Consider the following 24867-nt stretch of genomic DNA (forward strand, 5'->3'; position numbering starts at 1 on the left):
AGGAATGCTGCACGGCCGCGCGTCTGCAGCCGTATCATATACAAAGTATCACTGCTATTTTCTTTTTTTAGCCTGTGCCATTCCTGCTCGGACGTTGAGTTGGCGATCTGGGCGAACAACTGCGCGGTTATGTCACATCCACACATGCTCTGTTTACCTAGGATGTGCGTTTAGACGTGTTATTATTAAAAGGTGTATTTAAGGATAATGCATCCGGACATTGGAATAGGGTAATGCAAAGCGTGGTGAACGCCACTATATCCGAGAACAATATGCATTGTTTACATGAGAAAAAGAGTGAGGGCGCTTGGCCTGCAGGGGTCTCTGTTGAGTTCAGGAGTAAGGTACATCTATATACACACGTCTTCTTAAAATAGTAGAGCTTTCATTTCCGTTAAAAGACATCGACACGGACCATATCACGTTTCGAATAACTTACATTGGTAATATGACATAATAGGATGTAAAATAGTTTTATTTTTGTAAATGTTTCTAAATTCCACAAACTCCAAACCTCATATTACTCTGTACACTTCAAAAGGCATTTTTCAAAAAGAAAAAAAATTCAGACTACTTTACAGGACCAAGAAAAATGTAGCACAGACAGGCAGGATGATGTAATATACAAGAGAAGAAAAATATCCAGGGAACAATTTTGTTACAACCATTCATTGAGAAAATATATACAATTGAGTCTTGAGAAAGTTAAAAAAATACATGCCATATACATTACAAGTTCTAAGACTGTCTCCAAAATTTTACAGTCGACTTGAAATTGTGCACGCAAAAACTTCCATATCTAAGCAACAGGTGACTTGTGAAGTATAAGAAGCATTTCTGATTAAGGGGAATGCCATCTCTGAAAAAGGTAGCACCACCTTCCCTTCCAAATAGCATCTCCCCCGCTGGGTTTATTCACTGTTCAACATTAAACTGTTAAAATCTTGTCTAATTCGCGACATTAGACGGTTCACCTCATTCTTCTCCCCCAATGTAAAAAGAAACTAAATCAGGTGAAAAACACAATTGTGTTCCTATGCCTACTGTATTCGTGTTAAAAAGTTAAAAGTTGTTTTTGGGTAGTTAAAACCTAATTCACAGTTTTTTTTCTTTCTTAAATCAAACCTGATTAACAGCAAACAGATCAGAAGGATCTCTTACTAAATCGAAGAGTTCACTTGATTCTGTAATCCATAATTCATTACCACATTATTCAACAAAAATATTTCTTTTCGAGTGGTCAAAGTACGTGTAAGTCACAAAACACTACGCTACAATACCTTACTTTTAATACAACAAAAATACTTTGTGAATTGTGGTTATTTTACAAATTCTGTACAGAATATTCATAATATATACTCTCAAACTGAAATCAAAATGTCCATCTTAAATAAATTTCAACAACAAACAAAAACAATTTAAAAACACCCAAACATCGAGAAGGTTAAGGTAGTATTTGGTCGGTTATTCCTATAGTTTTCTTTATGTACATTTCTTTTTTTTTCTTTTTCTTTTTACAAAAGTAACAGCATGTCTTCAATCTTCAAAACAATAAGCGGTCTAGCCTTCTTTAACTCATCTCATGAATAAAATTCATTCACTCTAATAAATACAAAACGTCCTCTCTCTAAATCCACACAGATCACGACAGAAACCTAGGATAAAACTGACTCATGGAATCAAGTATCTTCAAAGTTCTTTGTGTGTTGTTGTTGTTTTTCGTTCGTGTTTTAAAGTTTTTTTTTGTTGTTTTGTGTGTGGTTTTTTGTCTTTTTAGTGCAAGTTAATATTCCCTTCGTGGTATTCGTTGCTGTACATTCCTCATTCAGTGATGTCTACATTTAGTCAGGGTATACATTAACAGTATGAAACAAAAAAGGGCCCGCCCTTATAGTGAGAAGCAATAAGGCCGCACCCCCGCACAGTGCTCTCATTGGCTGGTGGATTTCGCGCCTTATGTATACCAAAACAAAACACATGGATACAGAGACAGATAGAGGACCTCCGACACCACAGTGCCTCTCATATCTATGTATAGATATACATAAAGATATACATATAGATGTATATATCTACATATAGACATGGCACTAGTCGCATCTTGCTACTGCCTCGTGTTTCTCATTCCTAGCAAGCCTCCTTTCCCCATTCGCCGACCGGGACGTCACTCCTGAAACAAAGCCTCGGGCCTTTCTGCTCACTCTGAGATGAAACCAAAAGAAAAATACTAAAAAGTCGTACTAATGCCGTTAGTGAGATAGTGAGATGGTGAGATGCTATTTTCTTAGTGAGGGTTTTTAGGACATACGCGGACGTCAAGTGCGGGGCAAAAAGGAACGCGCCCTACGACGCCGTCGCCGCCTTTGTAACACATCTCCTAACTTCAGTTGATCCACTTCCTGCACTCGCTGGTGCCACAGAGGCAAGCGATCTTGGGCTGGCCCTCGGCAGCGTCAAACTGGTAGTCAAAGCACAGCTGGAGGACAGGGGGAGGGGGAGAGACAGGGGGAGGGGATGGGGGAGGAAGAGAGGAGAGACAGGGGAAAGGGATGGGGGAGGAAGAGAGGAGAGACAGGGGGAAGGGATGGGGGAGGAGAGACAGGGGGAGGGGATGGGGAGGAGGAGAGACAGGGGAGGGGATGGGGAGGAGGAGAGACAGGGGGAAGGGATGGGGGAGGAAGAGAGGAGAGACAGGGGGAAGGGATGGGGGAGGAGGAGAGACAGGGGGAAAGGATGGGGGAGGAGGAGAGACAGGGAGAAGGGATGGGGAGGAGGAGAGACAGGGGGAAGGGATGGGGAGGAGGAGAGACAGGGGGAAGGGATGGGGGAGGAGGAGAGACAGGGGGAGCAGGAGAGACAGGACAAGGGGATGGGGGAGGAGGAGAGGAGAGACAGGATAAAGTGATTCAGTAGAAAAGGAGAGAGAGAGGACAAGGTGAGGGATGGAGAAGAGAAAAGAGAATTTGAGATCTTCAAGGTCATTTGATACTAACTCTTACAACTAGGTACTCGCTAGGACGCTACAATGATTCCCAAAACTAAAAAAAACACGTTTATTCCATTATATTCATAATGTACGCACCTCCTCCCCTTTCTCAATCCTCCGGTTACAGCTGATGATGATTTTGTAGCCTCGTTCGAAGGTCACCACCTCTGCCACGCAGTTCGGAGCGCAGGAGTGGTTGATGTATCTTCAGTGGGCGGAGAACAGACGCAGGGTGAAAACGACGCACAGTGTCATTGGAGACAGACGACGGTACGAAGGGAACGATAGAGGGCATCACGATGGGAGCAGGTTCACAATAGAGAGAGAGAGTACAGTACCTGGCCAGACCTCCACTGCGGGTGGCGTCCACCACGTGCTCGCTGTCGATGCGGAACATGAACACTCCTCGATTCTGGAAGGAGTCAAGACCAGAGATTTAGTTCTGTTACAGTCGAACGTCAGCACGTCGACACTTTTAGTGCAGTGCGTGTTTTAGTGACACGAGTCACCACTAGATGGTGCGTTGTGCTACACTGCTGCAAGGGTCTGTGGTCAACCCTTGACTGCTTTTGATAAACACATAAAAGGTAACCTGTACCGTTCATATGCTAGTCATTTACAAGTATAATTAAACTCTCATTGAACATTATTTACAACTTGAGGCAATGGTTTATCCTATGAAATAGCCAATCACAACAGTTTTTTACCCCTTCAGGGGGTTTTTAACGCTTTTTACCCCTTCAGTCAACACACGGCAAATGTCTCATTGGATGTTTTCCTGCTTCAACAGAAGCCAAAGTGTATCACGTAAATCTCATATGTAGGCTCTGAGTAAAGCAACTGGACACATCATTAGCCTCATAAAAAGGTTGGAGTATGTTCTCGAGTTTATTGCCGGGCATAAACCACTCGTACTCATGCACTCATACAACACTGGTACTATGTGGCCGTGGGAACACATTAACGGCATGTTTGTCTATCGTCACTGGCGATAAATAAAAACTTTGGGAAGCAGCGCTGTATCGCAGGCCGGGCCGCCATCCTCAAGCCCCAAATTCAAAATGTAAGACTAAAGTGAAATCTTTTTCAAGCCTCTCCTCTGGATTGGTGGGGAGGGGGTTGAAAAGCAGAAAGAACAAAAAGAGGCCGATTCCACCAGGGCAAGAAAGACCTTTTTTTTTTACTGCTGTATTATACTTGACGTGCCGAGGTATTGGTGTTTCTGAGAGGGAGGGGGGCTTGTTGAATGAAGGGGAACAGAGAGCAATGGTGCTGATGGTGGAGGAGGAGGAGGGACGGGAAATTTTACAGCCATCGGGAGCTGAATCGAGAGCAGACTGACTCTGAAACACCAGACGGTCAGGTTCTGGAGAAGAGTCAGAAGACGCTACCATTAAGGTTATACAGCTGGCATTCCCAGGGCAGGGGGCCACAGTGTAATGTGCTGGAAGAGGCAGCGGGGCCAATGGGGCCAAAGACGAAATGAATTCCCCCCCCCCAGTAGCTTCCTCTGTCTGTTTGATGCTGAATTGTGGATGTTCAAATGCAGAAGCTGCTAGAAACAAAGGCCAACATTCTGATCCGACAGATGCCAAACTGCAGGCACTTAAGATATACAAGAGGTATTCTTGGTACAGGTATCAATAACCTGGAGGCCCTCTGGTCTGCTGATGAAGTACATACTATTCATAGATGCCATGCCTAGACAAAAGTTCAGAGACGTATTGCGGTTTCTGCACTGTGATGACAAGAATACACGTACAGAGCGTGCAGAGACAAACCAATTTACCTTGATGTCTGAGCTATTTCAACTATTTATACAATGGCCAAGGGGAGGCCATGGGGAGGATATCAAAGTAGATGAACGACTGTCCCCTGCAAAGGTTGGAATTCAATTCTGGAAGGTGTCCGATGGGGGTTCCAAATACATGCAGAAGGTATTCCTTATTTAGGAAACTATGTAAACAGGCCGTCTGGATAATGGCCTGCTGACAATGTTGTCATTAAACTGACTTCTCAAGAAAATGTCAAAGTGTCACAACTGATCATTTCTTTACATCAATCACACTGGTGGATGTAACCTTTTGGCTCACAGCACTATCTTGGTCAGAGCGATGCATAAAGAGCGCAGGGAGATTCTCCAAGTGCACACTGGCACTGAAACTACAACGCTTTTTACCCCTTGAAAGGCCACACTGACAATTTATCAGGCAAAGGCAAATAAAAGTGTCTCTACTCAGTACAGTGCACTGAACAGACACAGTGTAAAGCACAACTGTAATCATTGTTGCCCATAGTAATAAGCTTTGCAAATTTAGTGAATTCAACTAAAGCAAACCCTAGTTAGCTTCAAAGATCCTACTCTGTTCTCAGATATAGTCAATTATCCAGTGCTATGGTAACCCTGCACCTTTGCGACGCCTGCTGGACAAAAACTGAACCGCGGCCTTGCGGTTCCAGCAAAGACCATGTTTACAGTGTACAAAGGTGTGAAATTGCTTGTAACTTTGTTTTCAGATATACTTAATGAATTTCAACTCCGTCGGATAAACAATATAAATTAAGGACAAGTCACGAAAAGGCAATGCTGAATCCTACACCCACTGAGAGGTCCACTTCACTTTAAAGTCACCAGCAGCCAAAACACCCACTAGAGTCAAACAAACGACACACTGGAAGCAAGCTCTTTCCCATACAAATCCCACCCGGTTTTTCAGATTAACAGAGAGGAGCCGTGCACCACCCCCAGCCAGCGTACCTGCGACCGGTAGATCTTCTCCTTGCTGATGGCCACCTCGTTGCGGAGGACGGTCCCGTTGTACTCGATCATCATGGTCTGCTTCTCGATGTCCCTGGCGGCAAACAGCCCCAGGCCCTGTGGGAGACAGACAAGGCAACGTGTTGAGTGCTTCACCATCTCTACAGGGACAGACGGCCTGTTTACATAGTTTCCTAAATAAGGAATACCTTCTGCATGTATTTGGAACCCCCCCCCTCACCTGGACGCGGGAGCGGCCGAGGTAGACGTTGGCCCTCCACTCGTTCTTCATCCAGCGGTACTGGGAAGAGCGCGGGTGCACTACCGGAGGCTTGCTGTGGGGGGCGCCACCTTCTCCCTGGGCCACGTTCTGGTTGGAGCGGGCGCTGCTGGTGGGCACTGCCTGTGGCTGGGGCCTGAAGCAGAGCAGTAGGAGAACGTTCTATACATGGGGGGCGGGGTGGGTTGTAACACTTTCTTAATCTCGCATGCGTTGCTCATCAAAACACATTGTACAATAGTCATTCCTAAATGTAACCATCAAAGACTCACGTTGACAACCAACCCCTTCCTGGGTTTGTTGTCCCTATAGTTATCAAAGTAGTTTCAGTTTAAAAAGAAAATACACCTTTTTAGTTTTTTATGCTAGAAAAACAATTCCACATGAATAGCTGTGACAACAAACACCAGAGCCAGTGAGACAACCATCCTGGCTGACCTCTTGACCAAAGGGTTTCTGCTAGCCCACACATTCAGCCACTGAAAGCTAGACAGTAACGAAAAACCCTCTTGTTTTCTGATTATGAAATGTCTCATGGCCTAAACGCATTTACATAAACACCTCAGACATAAAAATGTACTCAATTTGAAAAATTCTCCTCACCCAAAGGTTTTTGGTGTCTTTTGTGACACAGAATAGCCAGATAGAAACAAGCATGACATCACTCCCAATGTTCGACATCCACATGTTGAAACAGCACCCTCTAGTTTGACTGTAACAAGCAATGTGACAACCAACCCTTGTCTCCCTACACATTAAACATTATCATCGTCACTGTCACGGTTGGATCCAACATAACCAAGTATGATTAACTTTAACTTGGAGTGGTGGCCACCTTGGGTACTGCAGTCCCGCTCTGATTCCTTTGGACACCTTTACCATACTACCCATTACTATGCTATACCGGCTAATCCTAAACTATGCTCTACTACACAATGCTATACTACACAACACGCCAACCCCTCGAACACCTAGATCTACTGGCTGGGTCATTTGCTGTCCATGATTAGAATTGGTGACTCCTGAATGTCCATTATGTATTTTTTACATTGGATTCATTAAAGTGAATCTAGTACTGCGTTTCCACTTACCTCCTCTAGGGGGCCTTAGTAGGACTCTGTGATCCCCTGCTTATAAAACCAAATACTGCTGCTAAGCATTGCTTTGCTGCAAAGCAAAGCAAAGCATGCCACTGCCCTTCAGCACAAACAAAATGGCATGACGGCTGCTAGAAACACCATGGTCACTTAAGACAGCAGGACACCGCATTGTGGAGAAGCCTGGGCCCTGGTTACCTGATGACCAGGGTGGTGATGGGCTTGCTGGCTCGGGGCTGGGCCCGGGCGCTGCCAGCGGGGTTGAACTTGAGTGGCAGCTCCATCAGAGGGTTACGGCCATAGCGGAACGAGTACCTCTCACAGACCTCCACTCCAGGCAGCTGCAACAGAGAATTACATAATAATAATAACAATATATGAGGATTGTTCTCTACGAGAGTGTGTACTTAATGTGTCACAACCACAATTCCACGGACGCCTGATGAGAGTGAGTCGAGCCACGAACCGATTCAGCGATTTTGGTGACAGCGGAGATGGTGAGCCCAAACAGGTCCTCTCCTTTCAGGTAGACGGGGAAGAGTTTGAGGGTGTCCGACTCGGTTCTGCGCTCGGCGACAGGGCCCAGGACCTTATCCCAAACCCCTGGTGGGACAGAGGCGAGGAGGATGTGATTAGTAATTAGTAATTGTGTTGTCACCTGCTGCCGCAGGACTCTTTCACACTGGGACCGGGTTCACCCGGGGACGCCCGGTCGTTTGTCATGATTGCCGGATATGATCTTGTGGAATTTGACAGGAAACCGTGAAGGTAACATCCTTTTTACCATAATTTGGCATTTTGTGAACCGTTATTAACAAGCTGTATGATTAATCCGGCGCCATAGAAATGACAGCGCAATGCATTACTTTGCACGTCGCTATCTGTTTACAGTAAAGATCTATTGGGGCTGTGGTGATTTGTGTGTTGACACAATTGTTTTGACAGCATTTTCGACGGCAACAATGCTTCAGCAAACATTAATACGACGGCACATCAACGGAGGCTGTCTTTTAAGCATCTCTCTAGAGAGAAACAAGGGAGACGGAATCCAGCCTTAAAGGGAAAAGGGGGTCGGGGGGGCTGAGCCTGTACCTTTGGGGCTGGCGTCGGTCAGGACCAGGTCTTCGTGGCCCTGCTCCACCACGCGGATGGAGAACTCGGGCAGCTCCTCGCGCTCCTCCACGGAGCACACGTAGCGGCAGCGCCGGTTGCCGTGGCGCATGCTCCAGTAGATGCGGCAGGCCTCGTAGCCCACGGGGAAGATGGCGGTGGGCGAGTGGAAGGCGGCCATCTGCGGCGGCGTCAGCTGGCCCATGGCGTGCAGCACCAGGCTGCCCACGCGGAAGGTGTAGCCCAGCTCGGGCCGCCGCACCGCCGAGGCGATCTGCCGCGCCTCGTCCCGCTGCACGTACACGCGGCGGAACACGGCGAAGCAGCGCAGCTCGTGCTCCGCGGCGTGCCCGCCGGCGGCGCCCCGCGGCCGGTGGGCGTGGCACAGCATGGTCTTGTCCTTGTAGAAGGTGCAGTGGGCCTGCAGCGCGCACGTGAAGTGGTACACGTTGGTGCAGCGCAACCGGTGGCAGCCGCTGGTGGCGCCCGTGCGCTGGCAGAAGGCGCAGCGCACCGCCTGGCCCCGGCGCAGCGCCAGCTCCACGTTGATGAGGGCGCCCGCCTGCGTCTCGTACACCTCACTCGACCACAGCGCACAGTTCAGGTGCACCCAGGCGTCGGCGTCCAGGTTGAGCAGGCGCCCCGGCCCGTCCGTCACGCCGTCGCCCAGCTGGTGGCAGAAGCAGCAGCGCCGGGCGTCCCGCAGGGCGCCGGGCGGCCGCAGCGACGCGCCCAGCCTCTTCAGCAGCTCGTCGATCTTGTCCTCGTCGGGCAGCGCCGAGCCCCGGGGCACCAGCACCTGCAGGGTCCACTTCCTCCAGCGCAGGCCCTTCTGCCGCTTGCCCTGGTGCCAGCCGCCCTCGTGGTGGTGGTGGGCCCGTGGCCGCGCCTTCAGCTTCACCGTCACCTTGATGGCGTCCGACTTGGCCTCCGTCTTGGGCGTGAGTCCGGCGGCGGGGAAGGGGATGGGCGGCGGCGGGGGGCTGGAGGGAGGGGACTGCTTGGGCTGCAGCTGGGCCAGGCAGTGGACGTCCAGCGTGGACATGTTGTTGCTGTACTGGTGCTGGGTCTTGGACAGGCTCTCCTTCTCCTCGGTGTCCGGGAGGAGCTCTACCGTGTCCTGGGGGGGGGGGGGGGACAGACGCACGCCACCGTGTCAGGGACGGGACAAAGAGGAAAATACTGGTGTAGAAAATGGAATGTTTTGACACGGTATAAATAATAGACTGATACACATTGGCCTGCAAAACACACGACACTTCATAAAAGCGTAATTCTTTGTGACTCAAGGCTTTCTGGATGGAACATACCTTAGTTTCAGGGGTTGACCTTGGCTGGGAGGATGAGGAGAAGAGGAGGAAGCAGCTGTGACTACAGAAGACCAAGTTTCCTTCAGACTTCATCTCCCCATCAGACTCCTGATGAAACAGAAATATTAACAAAAGAGTCACCCTCTGGAGGTTAGAGTAGAATGTTCTACTAAAAAGGTAAGGAATGAGAAGTGTCTGAGGCAAAAGGGCGTGGGAGTACAAAGATGTAGACTAAAATGTTAAGCCCTCTGCGACACTTAAATTGTACGCCCAAAAGAGAAGCTAGTATGACTTTAGACATCTACATCCTCTAGAATACAGGCACGGCATGAGAATATGGACCTAATATGGACAATAATGCAATCTGTACCCGTTTGTGGTTAGGGAGGTCTTTGATGGACTTCTGAACTCCGTTTCCCAGCACCACCACCTTGCAGTGGCAGCACCACTTGGGTTTGGATCCAGGGCTGCCGGGGATCTTCTGATCGGCTCCTCTGGCTGCCGCTGAGCCTGAGACACAACAATACATCGACGTGAGCAAGCGCACAACCAGGAGATTTACATGTTGTTGTTTTTTTAACAGAACTCGTGCAGGTGCGTCCAAGGGCTCGTTTGTGGCAGCTAAATATACGTTTGTTAAACACTGCTGCTCAATGAAAATAAGTGGCTAAGCAGCCTACAGATAATTACATCTCAATGGTATATACATCATAAAATAAGACGAGACATGATTCATTAAACTGCAATTCCTCTGGGTAATCGCATCCCGGTGGCAACAGCCCCATAATTAGTATTGAATCCATCCAGAGGCCAGCGGGGCACGGCATCAACAACACCATTCATAAACTAGCATCACACTAGATAATCACACCCCTGGCTGTCACGTCCCATTTCTGTGCTCACCCCACACAGCCACCCATCCACAGTCATTATGATCAGTATTTTTAGCCTAACGAGATCACGTCCGTTCCGACATGTCACGGTCCGACACCGACGCTCAGGTGACGCCGCGGCTGCCATCGAGCCGATGATCGTTACTGCGTTTCATTAGCCGAGACAATCAATAAGGACGCCTGTCCGCGCCACCGCCTCACGCCCCCGGACGGGATAACGACGCGTGGGACGACGAACGATCGTCTGTAAACACCGCTCAGAGTGAGCGCTAATCGCATCTGGGGATGCGTAAAGGGCGGAACAATTACGGGGTCTTCAGTGTCTTCACGGGGGTGGGCGTGCGGTGGCTTTGTGCATCTTCCGCTCAGGTTTTGATCGGAATTGAATTTGCCTCGTTCTCAACGATTGTGAGGCGGTCCCTTTGGCGGAGCGGTCAGTACGGGGAATGTGAAGGGGCGTCACGCCAGGCGCGGAACCAACAGAGGCAGCGGCCTCTCAAGATGGCGCGTTCACTGCGGTGTGACAGCAACTGTAGACCCTTTTCACAGTAGGGGTGGGAATCGCTTGCCACCTCAAGATTAGATTCAGAGGTTCACGATTTGATTCTAAAACGATTATTGATGCAACAATCTTTTTTATGTACATTTCCATGCAGGATTTTCAAAAATATATATATACATCTGACTTTGCTACTCAGAGTTTGCTAATCACTTCCTACTTGTGTGATTATCATTAAAGACAATCAACATATGAATTACCTTATCTAATATTTTATATTAGATAAAGTCAGAGTCAGAGAACCTGCAGGCAGAAAGGAGTTGTCGGTAGCGCTCTGCAGCAGGCGAACAAATTGAATAAAAAAAATATATATTTGTTTCAGATTATTCATTTTTCTGCATCGAGATGGAATCGTTCTAGAGAATCACGATGCAACAAAGAATCGATTCTTTTCCCCACCCCTATTTCACAGCGGCGTCAACTTGTAGAAAAAAAACGGAGGTGTCGCTCATAGCCCTAATTATGGGTCTGCTCCTCGTCTGGTATAGGAGTAGTACACTTGTCTTCACTAGTTTATTCTACTATTCACACCCCGGTACATTCATATAATGAATAACCCCTAATTAGTGTTAGGAGTGACACCTGTGTTTATCCCACGATGACACCTCTGTGAAAACGCTCCATTAGGAGCTCATGCGACATGACGTCCCAGAGTGTATCTCACCCGGGCCGTGGTGCTGGAAGCGCTGCTGCGGGTTCTGCTGCAGCGTGCCCTGCGCCGTCCCGTTGGGCCTCATCATCATCATCTGGCCCAGGGGCCGCTGGTGGACGGCGGCGGCGTCCATGCGCGCCTGGAAGGCCATGGGGGGCGGCCGGGTGTCCAGGCCGCCGTGGGGGCCCACGCGCAGGCCGCTGAGCATGGCCAGGGGCCCGCGCTCCGGGGTGCTGCTGACCTGGTAGCTGCTGGGGATCTTGACGCACAGCAGGTCCGAGATGGCCGCCACGACGCCCGTGATGTTCTGGGATAGTCGCGCACGCAAATGCATAACACGTCAGTTGCATTTCCACTTTAGAGGAAGTCCTTTTTTTTTGAAACACATTTCTTTGTATTTTTCATTTATTGAGTCTGAGGTTTGAAAACCAAACTTTTTAAAAAACGGAACTGAGAAAAGGAAAGTGTGGTGAAGCAACTGCAATCGAAAACTGGAGGGGCCTCACCTCTGCAGCTGCCGGCCGCAGAGTGATGGCCACCGACACCAGGCCCTGTTTGGAGTCGTTCCCCATGGCCCCATAGGGGGCGCCAAAGAACACTCCGGAAGGCTCCGTCTTGATGTCTCTCAGCTTGATCTCCGTGCCTGCGGCCGGATGAAGTAGCGTTATTGAGTACGCAACCGTACGTTCGGCCATGGTTCTATACCTTCCATCCCAGTGTCATTGTTTATTATTTGTTGATTATTGTTGTTGTGTACCTTTCCCGTGGGGCGGGGGGAGCATGGAGAGGATGGGGGACAGGCAGGGCGAGCGGGGCTCCTCCTTAACGCGGGTCAGGTCAGGGTAGCGGCTGATCTCGGCGCCGGCTACACTCTCTGGTGACGACGACGGCACAAAGCTGTCCGGTGTATCTCTGTCCTTGCCTGGCTCCTGCCCCCTGCTGCTGTGGAAAACAACGAAGAAGAAGAAGGAACATGAGACGCCATTAGAGCTCTGATGCAGCTCTCGCTGTCTGTGCGTGTGCGTGTGTGTGTGTGTACATGTGTGTGTACGTGTGTGTGTGTGTGTGTGTGTGTGTGTGTGTGTGTGTGTGTGTGTGTGTGTGTGTGTGTGTGTGTGTGTGTGTGTGTGTGTGTGTGTGTGTGTGTGTGTGTGTGTACACATGCAAATGAGTGTACGTGTGGACATGATACACGTGTGTATGTCTCGATTCTCGTCAAGCTTTCTCTCATCACACCTGCATCACATCTCCGTTCTGCGGAAGTGCTTTCCATCCCAGAACTTGGACCATGCTAATTGCAATTACAACTGCTGTCTGTAACCCTTTGAAATAAAAAATTGCCTACATTTGCACATTCTTTCTAATCTTTGGCTTCACTGTGAGAAGCATATTAGGTTATGTGTGACCAATATCTGAAACGAAATGCACAACGCCATATTCTATTAGTTGAAGTGAATCTAGAATAGAATAGAATAAGGATAAACGCGGTAATGTAATGTTCCAGTGGGTCCGCCCGGGTCAGGGGGGGGGGTTACCTGAGCTCCTCCTGGTTGTTGTGAGGGGGGGTGGGCAGGGAGGCGGGGACGTCCACGGTCTTGGGGCCTTGAGCGATGGCCCGAGCAAGCAGGTCCTCCTCCGCTCTGAACTGGACGTGGAGGGGCTTGGGGACCAGGCCTTTAGACACTGGGTGGAAAAGGCACACAGATAATTGTTAGCGTTTCGCTTTTTTTTTTAAGAACTAAAAACCACCTCACTTATGCTGTAAAATATTGCATCTCCAACAATCATCTAATAAAGCATTTTTATATTTTGGGCCAAAAACTGTTTTAATTTAATTTATTTGGACAGTGCACATTCATTTACATTTCTGTAAATGTGCCAGTGTTAGCCAGCAGGCTAATTTTCAACTGTAGTCCTTTGGCAAGAAGATTAAGCTAGGCACATGATGGCTAAAACGTAAAAACACATTAAAGAATACACACAGCAACAGATAAGAACAGTATAACATGATGCCAATAGACTCCATTAAAACATAACCATACAACCATTCATATAAACCACCATGGGTGAGACTGGAGAGCTACAACAATACATAGAAACAGACAAACATGCACTCAGCCTAAATACCATCAAGGTGTTACCATCAAGTGTGTTTACATTTTTGATTGCTTAAAAGCCAGTCCTTAAGACGGTGCATGAATTTAAGGTTGGAGGTGCAATTTCTAATCTCCACTGGCAATTGGTTCCATAATTTAGAGGATCTCACAGAGAAACATAATTGACCAAAGGAGCTGGACCTAAAAGGAACTACACAGTCCCCTCTTAGAGCAGCCCATGTGGTTCTGCTGTTTGAATTTTTCTGCTGTACGTTCTGTTGTTATGCAGTGACTTCCATGGAGGGTTAGTATTATGGATCTAATGCATACCCATGGCAGCGGCCTTGCTGGCCAGCTCCTCTGTTGTGGCGAAGCCATTGATCATCTTCTGGCGGTTGACTGGAGGCGGAGTCGGAGGGAGGGAAGCCGGGGGCGTGGGCGGGTTGCTCAGGTTGCTCTGCTGTAGATATCATATTAATAACAATGTTAACCTGTCTCTGCTATAGATATCATATTAATAACAATGTTAACCTGTCTCTGCTATAGACATATTAATAACAATGTTAACCTGTCTCTGCTATATATATCATATCAATAACAATGTTAACCTGTCTCTGCTATAAAAATCATATTAATAACAATGTTAACCTGTCTCTGCTATAGACATATTAATAACAATGTTAACCTGTCTCTGCTATAGACATATTAATAACAATGTTAACCTGTCTCTGCTATAGATATCATATTAATAACAATGTTAACCTGTCTCTGCTATAGATATCATATTAATAACAATGTTAACCTGTCTCTGCTATAGACATATTAATAACAATGTTAACCTGTCTCTGCTATAGAAATCATATCAATAACAATGTTAACCTGTCTCTGCTATAGACATATTAATAACAATGTTAACCTGTCTCTGCTATAGAAATCATATCAATAACAATGTTAACCTGTCTCTGCTATAGAAATCATATCAATAACAATGTTAACCTGTCTCTGCTATAGAAATCATATTAATAACAATGTTAACCTGTCTCTGCTATATAAATCATATTAATAACAATGTTAACCTGTCTCTGCTATAGACATATTAATAACAATGTTAACCTGTCTCTGCTATAGAAATCATATTAATAACAATGTTAACCTGTCTCTGCTATATAAATCATATTAATAACAATGTTAACCTGTCTCTGCTATAGACATTAATAACACAATGTTAACCTGTCTCTGCTATAGACATATTAATAACAATGTTAACCTGTCTCTGCTATAGACATATTAATAACAATGTTAACCTGTCTCTGCTATAGACATTAATAACACAATGTTAACCTGTCTCTGCTATAGACATATTAATAGCACAATGTTAACCTGTCTCTACTATAGATATATCAATAACTATGTTAATCTGTCTTCTATAGATACCATATTAATAACACAATGTTAACCTGTCTCTGCTATAGATACCATATTAATAACACAATGTTAACCTGTCTCTACTATAGATATATCAATAACTATGTTAATCTGTCTTCTATAGATACCATATTAATAACACAATGTTAACCTGTCTCTGCTATAGAAACCATATTAATAACACAATGTTAACCTGTCTCTGCTATAGATTCTGGGGTTACAGAGAAATACCTTGACCATCATATGCAAGCTGCTTCAGCAATATGAATGAAAGAAGCAGTACCAAAATAATCCAGGTGTTCTCGCCAGCGGTTGCCCCTTGAAGCAGACTGCCAATTACACGTGTTGTTGCCTTCACTTGCTAGTTAAGCCACAGACTAATACACGTGTGCAGCTCATAATCAAGGTCAACGTTTTCAGCTGAACTCCCAAGGCCTCACCGACGCTCACCCCCCCCCGCTGCTCTTTGACTGACGCCACCTCAGCGGAGACCCTCCCCTTTCTCTGGGGTCACCGCGGGACGCCTGTCACCCCGTAGGGACGCAAGCCCTCTTTACCTTGTAGGCCAGCTGGGAGTAGTAGTCGGACACGCCGTCCAGCGAGGCGCTGCCGAAGGCCCCCGAGAGCAGGCTCTCCCCGTTCAGCTGGCTGCTGCCGTAGGGGGCAAAGTGGGCCAGGTTGACCCCAATCAGGGGCTCCATCAGGGGCAGCATGGACAGCTGCTGCAACGCGAGATGGAGACATTAGCACCGGGGTCGTATGAGCGAGACGCTCTCCTTCAAGGGAAGTCGCGCCTGCTCCATTAGCTGCACAATCAGTTGAAAAGCGCCTTTATGTCGGGCGTGGGTGAGACGGTGAAGGTGCGGTGGTGTGATGTGATAGAAGAGCGCGATAAAGCCATACATCCGATGCCGTGTCAAGCTCAATACGAACAAACAACAATAACAACACATCGCAGGAACCCCTGAAGAGTGACTTGCAAAAGAGCATGATGGCGTGATGCTTTTCTTCCCATTATTTTGCCACATGCTGTTTTGAGACGTTTTGCTCTAATGGCATGAGCTATGAGCCAAGTCTTGTTCCATTGAAGATATACCGTCTCTGAGAAAGTATGTGCATACGACCCAAGCATGTGGTCCACCAACATGAAAACACTTTATTTACCAGGAAGCATACGGTAAGTTGTGAACCCAGATAAGCTGTGCTGACCGCCCTGTTCTTTTGGTATTTGGGAAATAGGCTGCACAAATGTTTGCAGTGACATGCCTTTTCTGCAAATCGCTCTTAAAATTGCTCCATTTCCAATTCTCCTTCCTTTTTTTTTAAACAAGTGGTTCAAAATGTGTGTACACAAATTGCACCAAATAGATTTGCAGTTATCCAATCTCCTTACACTCAAGACGAAAGCCCTTAATGTCTTTGTCTCCAATTCTACAGTATTTACAGCGGAATTATTGACTGAAGCCTGTTGGTTAGACAAAGCCGGTACATTTCCATTCAACAATTACCTCCGACGTAATGTAGGGGATTTACATGTAAGAAGTCTGTTTTCAAGATGCCCTTCTTTTTTTTATTTTGCTTGGTTTCACATTGCTGGATGTTTTCTGGAGCGGAACAAAAACAGCCAGGAAACATCTACAAGCTTTTGTGTGCTTTTGATTAAAATCAGGTCGTTTGTGGGACACGCAAATCAATTATGATGTTTTGTGTTCAACTGTACTTAATGAAATTCAGCAATTGCTTCTCTATTTAGAAGAAATAAATAAAATCATTTGATAAGCACTGCACAGGGGAGGAGGACGGGGGTCCTACTTAATAGTAATTCTCCTTCACTTCCCCTACTAGAACTAATACCTTGCTTTACGACTTTCATAATGACAGCACCATGCTTGTTACGTGGTGATGCCTGGCAGACACTGGAAACACGCTGGTCATGTTAATTAATATCGAGGCCTACTGAAGGAAATACACAAATAATCGTATCTTGTTTGCGTACCACTACAGCTAGTTCTGTACTAGCTACCAAAACTGGACCTTCCGTCATTTGACTTCCTGTAAACCTTCAGTTTACATTGTTTCATTACAAACACTAACCTCCGTAGTCTTGAACTGTATACTTTAAAATGCACTTTTAATAATATACAATCACAATATCATAAATAACATTAAAAATAGAACACAAACGATATAACACTACTACAATGTGAATATAATTCATTTCTCCATTGAATAATATTCTATACCAAATTGTTATCCACAAAGGTCTGCATTTTCCATTACCCCCAACCCCCCCCAAATAAAACAACAACAAAGGAAACCCTCACTCTTAGTGCTGCCCCCTGTCTATCTGAGCTGCTGCCGGTGATGATGTCATGTGGCTGGAGGCGTGGTTCACCTGTTTGATCTGTGTCATGACGCTGTCGGTGCCAGAGTGTGCCAGCTGCCGGTCCTCCCCCTCCTTCTTCCTCTTCTTGTAGCGCGACGCCGGCAGCTTCTCCCCGCTCTTCGGCGTCCTCTTCTTCTTCTCCTTCTTCTTCTCCTGTTCCGTGTGCAGGGGCCCGGGGAGGTCGGGGAGGCCATCGGAGTACGCCTGGGGTAATGAAGGGGACGCAGGGTTATTGTTGTTTTTACAGAAGAGCAAAAAACACAGGCCGATGATTAGGGCTGTCAACATTGCTCAAAAATGACGTTTGAATATTCGCTCTAAAAAAAACACATATTCAAACTATTCAAATATCTATATTTGCGCATTATGTCAATGACGCGCATTACGTCAATAACCGGACATAACTAACTAACCGACAAGACATAACTACTTGTATAGGTAGTTTATTTAAGTTTAAACATATTTACAACATATTACCTACAGAAAAAAAAATAATAATTAAAACTGCGCGCAGTGATGAACGGGACCTCGCGCCGGCTTGCAGCCGCCACTACGAGGTCCCGTTCATCACTGCGCGCAGTTTTAAAAAAAAATCGCGCCGGCTTGCGGCCGCGTCACGTGCCGTCGTAACATGTGTGCTGGCAAGATGTGCACATGTTAGGACCGCACGTGACGCAGCCGCAAGCCGGCACGAGGTCCCGTTCATCACTGCGCTCAGTTTTAAAAAAGCGCAGTTTTAAAAAAAATTCGCAAATTTATGTAATCTGTAGAAGCAGAGGTGCCCTGTGGTGTCCTACTGATTGTTTTGACATTAACATGTAAGACCACATTTAACTGAATTACATGTTGTAACAACTTTAACTAACATTATTAACCCTACATCAATGATCCGATAAATTCCCTAGGAGGAGTTAGTTCAAATACAAGGCGACGGAATTCAAAAATGGCCAACTTTGACGGCACGCCACGGCCACGCCCTTCAATGTACAGTCACAAATAGCACGGTGTTGGTTCAGCACCATTTTTTGACTGTACTAACCAATTGTGAAGCAGATGCGATAAATTCCCTAGGAGGAGTTTGTTCAAATACAATGCGAAAAAGTGAAATTCCATTCAAAATGGCCAACTTTGACATCACGCCACGGACACGCCCTTCAACGTACAGTCCCAAATAGCACGGCGTTTATTCAGCACCATTTCATGACTGTACTGACCAATTTGGAAGCAGATTCGATAAATTCCCTAGGAGGAGTTAGTTCAAATACAAGGCGACGGAATTCAAAAATGGCCAACTTTGACGGCACGCCAAGGACACGCCCTTCAACGTACAGTCACAAATAGCACGGCGTTGGTTCGGCACCATTTATTGACTGTACTGACCAATTTTGAAGCAGATCCGATAAATTCCCTAGGAGGAGTTCATTCAAATACAAGGCAAAAAAGTGAAAAAAATTCAAAATGGCCGCCAAAAGTGAAAATTAGAAATGCAAATAGCCGACTTCCTGTGGAGTTTGGGGCATGGGTCCAAGAGGCTTTTCTGTAGGTATGGGCACATTGTACGTGAATACTGAGTTTCATACATATTGGTGAAATGTGACGTAGGGGCTGCATTTTAAAGTTCCTGTAGGGGGCGCTACAAAAAATAGAAACACGAATTTTGGTATGTGAGCTATCGGCATCAGTTTACACGTGTCCTGTGAATTTCATATTCATAACTATTACGGTGTCCGCAGAGTGATTTTGAGCCTCTGGCGGCCATGTTGTTTTTTAAATCGACTTAATTTTAATTGAGCAGTTAGAACTTTGGGACCTAACGGCCATTGAGTTGGTCGTGCTCAAATCAAACATTGCGTCTATGAACTGTGGCTATTTTAGTAACAGGCCACGCCCATTTCGAAGCCACGCCCCATTTGAAAAAATGTTGAATTAATCTTGTTCAGAATTTGATTCTGAACAACTTTAGTAGAGAGGTCCAACACCATAGGAGTACAATTAATGTAGATATGTGTAATTTACTATTTTTGGGGTGAAAAACACACCGCTTTTTGAACTCAATGGCTCATGGGTACTTTGAAATTTATCCTACAGACTAATCCTTATGTCAGATTGAAGATAATGGGCCATAGATGATATGTGCCAAAGGATTTATGTCAAAGTCGAAAAACCTGGGATCCTTGGGGAATTTACTGTTTTTAACTAAATTCAAAATGGCGGGAAATCTGGCTACCGGAAGTGCTAAGTTAGTATCTGCAAATTTGTTCATTATGAGGATTTGCATATGTGTGCAAAGTTTCATGAGTTTAGGTCCAACCGGTGACGAGTTATGCTTGTGCAAACGTTGAAATTTTGGCATAGTTGGTATAGCGCCACCTAGGGGCGAATGTGAATTTGAGGGCTAGAATATCAAATTTTTCACCAGTCCCACAAAATGCACCAAGAAAAATTGAGTTTTAGAATATGTTCAGGGGGGGAAAAATGCAGTCGAAGATGAGGGAAAATAAGAAGAAGAATAATAATAATCATGAGGGTTTCAATAGGGTCCTTGCCAAGTTTGGCTCGGTCCCTAATGAACTAATGGCCAAGACCGCAGACCTCACTCTCGCTCACTCACTCGCTCTCTTTTTTTCTCTCTCTCCCCCTCACTCTCTCTGCTGAGTGCTGATCAAGAGTTTTGTGCAAGCAACTTAAGGTCCCAACTCTTGTCCCAAATATGGCAGGCTTCATTCAGTGATTCAGTGATTCAGCTGAATCCACGCTGCGACTGCCGCGGGTGTGTGTTTTTCCACATTCAAATATTAATTTTCACCTTCAAATGTCTGTTTTTAAAAACTATTCAAATATATATTCAAATTTAGAATATTTGTTGACAGCCCTACCGATGATTGACAAGTGTGATTAAAAAAACGGTTCAGAGAGGCAGCGGATGACTCATCCACGAACCAGCAGAGCTATGAGTCAGGGATTCAACCGGTTGACATGCCTACCCCCCCTCCCCCCCGCCGCCACAGCCCCTATATGAGTCACTGAGTGTTTTCGACTCCCTTGGCTGGCTTCAACCCTATAGCTCACTCTGCTCTCTCTCTCTCACTCTCTCTCTTTGCCTCTGAAGAAAATACCAAACCAGAGGACAAACTCACCCCGTTGCTGTCTATGGAGCTCTGCCTGAGCAGCAGCGCCTTGCAGTCTGTGGGCTCCTCCTCCTCGGAGCGCAGGCTCTCCTCCGAGCGCTGGTGGGGGAGGCCCGGCGGGGGCGTGTTCTTGTTCTTCAGGAGGTGCTTGAGCAGCTCGTTGCCCGCCTCGCCCTTGTTGTTGGCGGGGCTCAGTGCGGCGGCAAAGGGCGACACCCCGCCTTTGTTCCCCTCCTCCTTCACTGAGCCCATCCCGGAGCCCGGCTGGCCGTGGCACTCGCTGGCCTCCATCTGCTCCAGCTTGATGTTGCTGAGGATCCTCTCCTGCTCCTGGGCCTGAGCCCGGGCCGCCTCGGCGTGGAGAGCCTGCAGGCCCGCAGCGCCCCCGGACAGCTGCCTCTCCAGCTCAGAGTGGCTGGGGGTGGCGGAGCCCATCAAGGGCGACCTGGAGAGGTCCTGATCCCCAAACGGGTGGGTGCTCCTGGTTGGCGTGGAGGAGGTGTCCGAGACGCAGGGGGTGAGCGGGGCCGTGAGGTCCGAGTGCGGCGTGGAGGGCGTCTTGACCGAGTCTGCGTCCTCGTCCTTCTTCTTCTTGCGGTTCCTCTTCTTCTTGCCCTTTTCGTCGGGGATGATGTTGGAGTAGAGCTGGATTAAAGACTGGCCCGAGCCGGGGTAGTTGGACGGCAGGGGCGTGGACATGTCCCCGCCGAACGGAGGACCTTCACCTGGCATCTGGGGCATCATCCCGGGGCCGCTGAAGCGGCGGGGTCGGGGCGGACCCTGGTGGAAGTTCCCCCCCTGTAGGGCCATGTTATCGGGCCCGAAGCCAGGACCCATGTGATCCTGTGGCATCAATCCATTAGCCATCATAGCCCTCCTATCGCCCTGCATGAACCCTCCCGGCGGGGATCCCATGCCAGGCTGCATTGGCTGCTGCTGGGGGAACATGGGGCCCAGCTGCTGCTGGTGTGGGGGCCTCTGAGCCTGCATGAAGTCCTGCGGAAGCTCCGCGTTGAAGAAGGGCATCTGCGAGAGCGGCACCATGTTGCCCTCTGGTCCCATCATGCCTTGCTGTTCCATCTCGATGCGTTGTTTCAGGGCTCTCTGCCGCTCCACCTCTTGCATGAGCTGCACCCGCTGCCGCTCCTGCTGCTCCCTCAGCCGCTCTCTCCTCTCCCGCTCCTGGAAGCCCTCACTGAACGGATTGTTGTCGTCAAACTTGAGCCCGCTGGAAGGTGCTGGCTTCAGCCCGCCTGGCGGTGCCTGTGGTGATGGTGGGGGTTGGGGATCCACAGGCATCTGCTGGGGCATCTGCTGGGGCATCTGCTGGGGCATTTGCTGGGGCATTTGCTGGGGCATCTGCTGGGGCATCTGCTGGGGCATTTGCTGGGGCATCTGCTGGGGCATCTGCTGGGGCATCTGCTGGGGCATCTGCTGGGGCATTTGCTGGGGCATCTGCTGGGGCATCTGCTGGGGCATCTGCTGGGGCATCTGCTGGGGCATCTGCTGGGGCCGCTGTGGCATGTTGACCATCGGCATGGGATGAGGCTGTCCTTGATTGCCCATGGGCACCTGGGGAGGCATCATGGGTGGCATACCGGGCCCGGCCATGGGCATGGGGGCTCCGGGGTGCCAGCCGGGAGGCGGTCCACCGGGCATGCGTGTAGGGGCGTTGGGCAGGCCCGGGTGAAGCTGCATGGGCATCATGGTGTTCATGGTGGGCGGGGCCATGGGGGGCCCACCGGGCACCATGCCGGCCGGGCCCTGCATGGGCCCTGGTATGCCCGGCCCCATCGTCGGCCCCATGGTGGGGGGCATGTTGTTCTGCTGCTGTTTGACCCGGTACTCCTCGATCAGCTCAGCGTGCTCCTTCTGCTGCTTACGGATCTGAAATCAGACATGATGGCAGTGGTCAGTCAGACGATGTGACGACAAGACATGATAAATAAAACACAATGATATATCATGTAAGAAATAAAAACGACACAAACATAGGAAAATGGGTAATTAACATTATAAAAGAAAAAAAAAATCTATTCATTGTATTGTTAACTTTTTCTTATCAAATGACATTAAAAGGGGATGGAAGGACCTGCTCCAGTTGTTTCTGCACCACCCCTTGTTGCTCTGTGACATGTTTCAGCTGCTCAGCATCCTCCTCAGGAAAGTCCCGGCCTGCCTTCTTCGCAGTCCTCTGCTTGGCTGACAGCGCCTTCTTGGACTTACGGTGGGCTCCTATCTTCTCCTCCAGGAACTTCTGCTGCATCTGGAGCAGCTGCTGGGTCTCTTGCAGCCACTCCTCGTACTGGGCCCTCTGAGCCGTGTCTGGGGGGGGAGGAGAGAAGGGAGAGGAGGGAGAGAAGGGAGAGAAGGGGAAGGAGGCTGTTGGTAAGCAAGAGTCCTCGGGGGAGTTTGAAGACCTCACAGGCTGTGAAAAGTTTGGTGCGATAATGAGGGAGAACTTACTGACGAAGCCCGGTCCAAAGTTTGGAGGGTTAGGCCTGGCTACTTGGGTCAGTTTTCCATCCTGCAACAGAACAGAGAAAGAAGAGGTTATTTAATTGAAGACTTTAGGGTCGCAAGAGACGGGATCGGGTTTGTTTTGGTTTGACCGCAGACAGCACGCAAGCAAAACGGGCAGAACTCATCGCGATCATGTTAAATGTTGCTGCAGCGATGCATATATTCCGTTGTATCCACAACATCCGCATCGATCGATGAAAGATTGGAGCATGAGTTACAGACAAATAGAAGAAACGACGAACAAGAAAGGCGTCTCGAACGACTGCGTTACCGGAGGAAGAGAGCGTCTTTTTTGGCTTAATTTCACATCTAACAAACACTGGGACAATTGTAGTTGATTTCTGTGTTTAACTGAGAAAACAGGGAGTGGAAGGATGGGACCCTATAATGTTGAGCAAACTTGTCAATAATAATTGTTAGGAGAGTAGCGCATGTGTGTGCGCGAGAATGGCAGTGTGTGTGTGTGAGTGGACGAGTGAGGAGAGCGAGCGGTAGCGTGTGTCAGTTTAGTGAAGTAATGAACGAGTCCGGTTGTGTCTGTGCAAACATGTAGGCCCTACTGTAAAGTTAGTGAAACTAAGAATAAAGTACACAGCCTGTCAATAATCGGTGGCCGCTTCATTCCGACCATATTCAAACCTATAAGCAGACCCACTGCCGGTCAAAGTGAATGGTGTTACTCCCGAGAGAATCGACGGAGCGGAACATCGCTTCTGTGCTCCTCGACTATGGTCTGGGAGCCGACAGCAGGAAAGGTGTAAAATAATAATAAAAATATTTTTTAAACCATTCAGCGAACAAAAGGCAATAGGCTAATTATCGATTAGGGTGCGGGTGCCACTCAATGACATGCAAACGTAGACTGAAGCGTCATCAACACGCCCACTCAACTGGTGTGAAATGCCGACATCCTACTGCTCATTCACATATAAGGTAATTAGCATTTCCTCCACAGAACATACTACCTCGGGGGTAGTATTTTTTGAGGAGGTCCAACATCAGGATATGTCATTCACATATACGGCACCTCCGTAGAATAGACGGAGAACAGACGGATGCACGTCCATGTGTGAAAGCAGTGATTGAGTTGTGTTTTAAGTACCTGTCCGACCACCTGTGGTGGGATGGGGGCGGCTTCAGGACAGTGTGGTACCGCACCAGGAGGAAACCTTTGACAGAAGACATTGCATATAACGTCCAACAAGTGAGCTTGCAAGTATGGGAAACAGGGACATTTAAGTACAGCACCTGTGCAGATTTGAATGATGCGATTCGAGTTGCTGTGGTTTAAAATAAGCATTTACTTAGCCTTCCCTGAACGCATTAAAACAGCTTTTCCCTAAGCGCTCCTCAAACAATTACTTTGAGATGGAATTTTTTTATACATTTAATGCACTTTAAATTAATAGCCTTAGCCATTCTGCAGTTATATTTTTTGCTGAAATCTTATCTGAAATGATCAAGTCATCATAGTCATCTTCTTTGCCATCATTAAGGCATAACTGAAATTAAGAAGATGTCTTACCTGTTCATGACGATTGGGCTCATTCCCATGTTGTTCTGCACCATGACTTTGTTGATGCCTTTCAGGGCCACCATTTTAGCCTTCATGATGGGGTCTGTGATGGCATCAAAATCAGCAAAAACATCGACTGTTGAGCCTA

At 47.6% G+C, this 24867-nt stretch overlaps 1 protein-coding gene across 6 annotated transcripts in view; it reads right to left on the reverse strand.

The window, feature by feature from the left end:
• Positions 1 to 488: 488 nt before the first annotated feature.
• The window catches only part of kmt2cb (lysine (K)-specific methyltransferase 2Cb), a 78877-nt gene continuing 54498 nt past the window's right edge, over positions 489 to 24867 (reverse strand). For 4 of the 6 annotated variants that reach the window (XM_084481305.1, XM_084481304.1, XM_084481303.1 and 1 more), the window contains 22 exons: positions 24729 to 24864; positions 24306 to 24372; positions 23147 to 23207; positions 22773 to 23005; positions 20690 to 22567; positions 17562 to 17756; positions 15724 to 15888; positions 14072 to 14201; positions 13181 to 13328; positions 12403 to 12587; positions 12152 to 12288; positions 11658 to 11952; positions 9912 to 10051; positions 9542 to 9649; positions 8214 to 9351; positions 7588 to 7724; positions 7320 to 7462; positions 5986 to 6160; positions 5745 to 5861; positions 3325 to 3398; positions 3083 to 3191; positions 489 to 2476 (listed from right to left, as the gene is read on the reverse strand). In XM_084481305.1, the coding sequence (XP_084337431.1) occupies positions 2384 to 2476; positions 3083 to 3191; positions 3325 to 3398; positions 5745 to 5861; positions 5986 to 6160; positions 7320 to 7462; positions 7588 to 7724; positions 8214 to 9351; positions 9542 to 9649; positions 9912 to 10051; positions 11658 to 11952; positions 12152 to 12288; positions 12403 to 12587; positions 13181 to 13328; positions 14072 to 14201; positions 15724 to 15888; positions 17562 to 17756; positions 20690 to 22567; positions 22773 to 23005; positions 23147 to 23207; positions 24306 to 24372; positions 24729 to 24864 (5864 nt within the window). In that variant the 3' untranslated portion in view covers positions 489 to 2383. The remainder of the gene's footprint in view (positions 2477 to 3082; positions 3192 to 3324; positions 3399 to 5744; positions 5862 to 5985; positions 6161 to 7319; positions 7463 to 7587; positions 7725 to 8213; positions 9352 to 9541; positions 9650 to 9911; positions 10052 to 11657; positions 11953 to 12151; positions 12289 to 12402; positions 12588 to 13180; positions 13329 to 14071; positions 14202 to 15723; positions 15889 to 17561; positions 17757 to 20689; positions 22568 to 22772; positions 23006 to 23146; positions 23208 to 24305; positions 24373 to 24728; positions 24865 to 24867) is intronic. The other 2 variants (XM_084481302.1, XM_084481301.1) reach the window with 2 other exon arrangements.

This window comes from Micromesistius poutassou (assembly GCF_964030765.1).
Source record: "Micromesistius poutassou genome assembly, chromosome: 16".
Classification (NCBI taxonomy): Eukaryota; Metazoa; Chordata; class Actinopteri; order Gadiformes; family Gadidae; genus Micromesistius; species Micromesistius poutassou.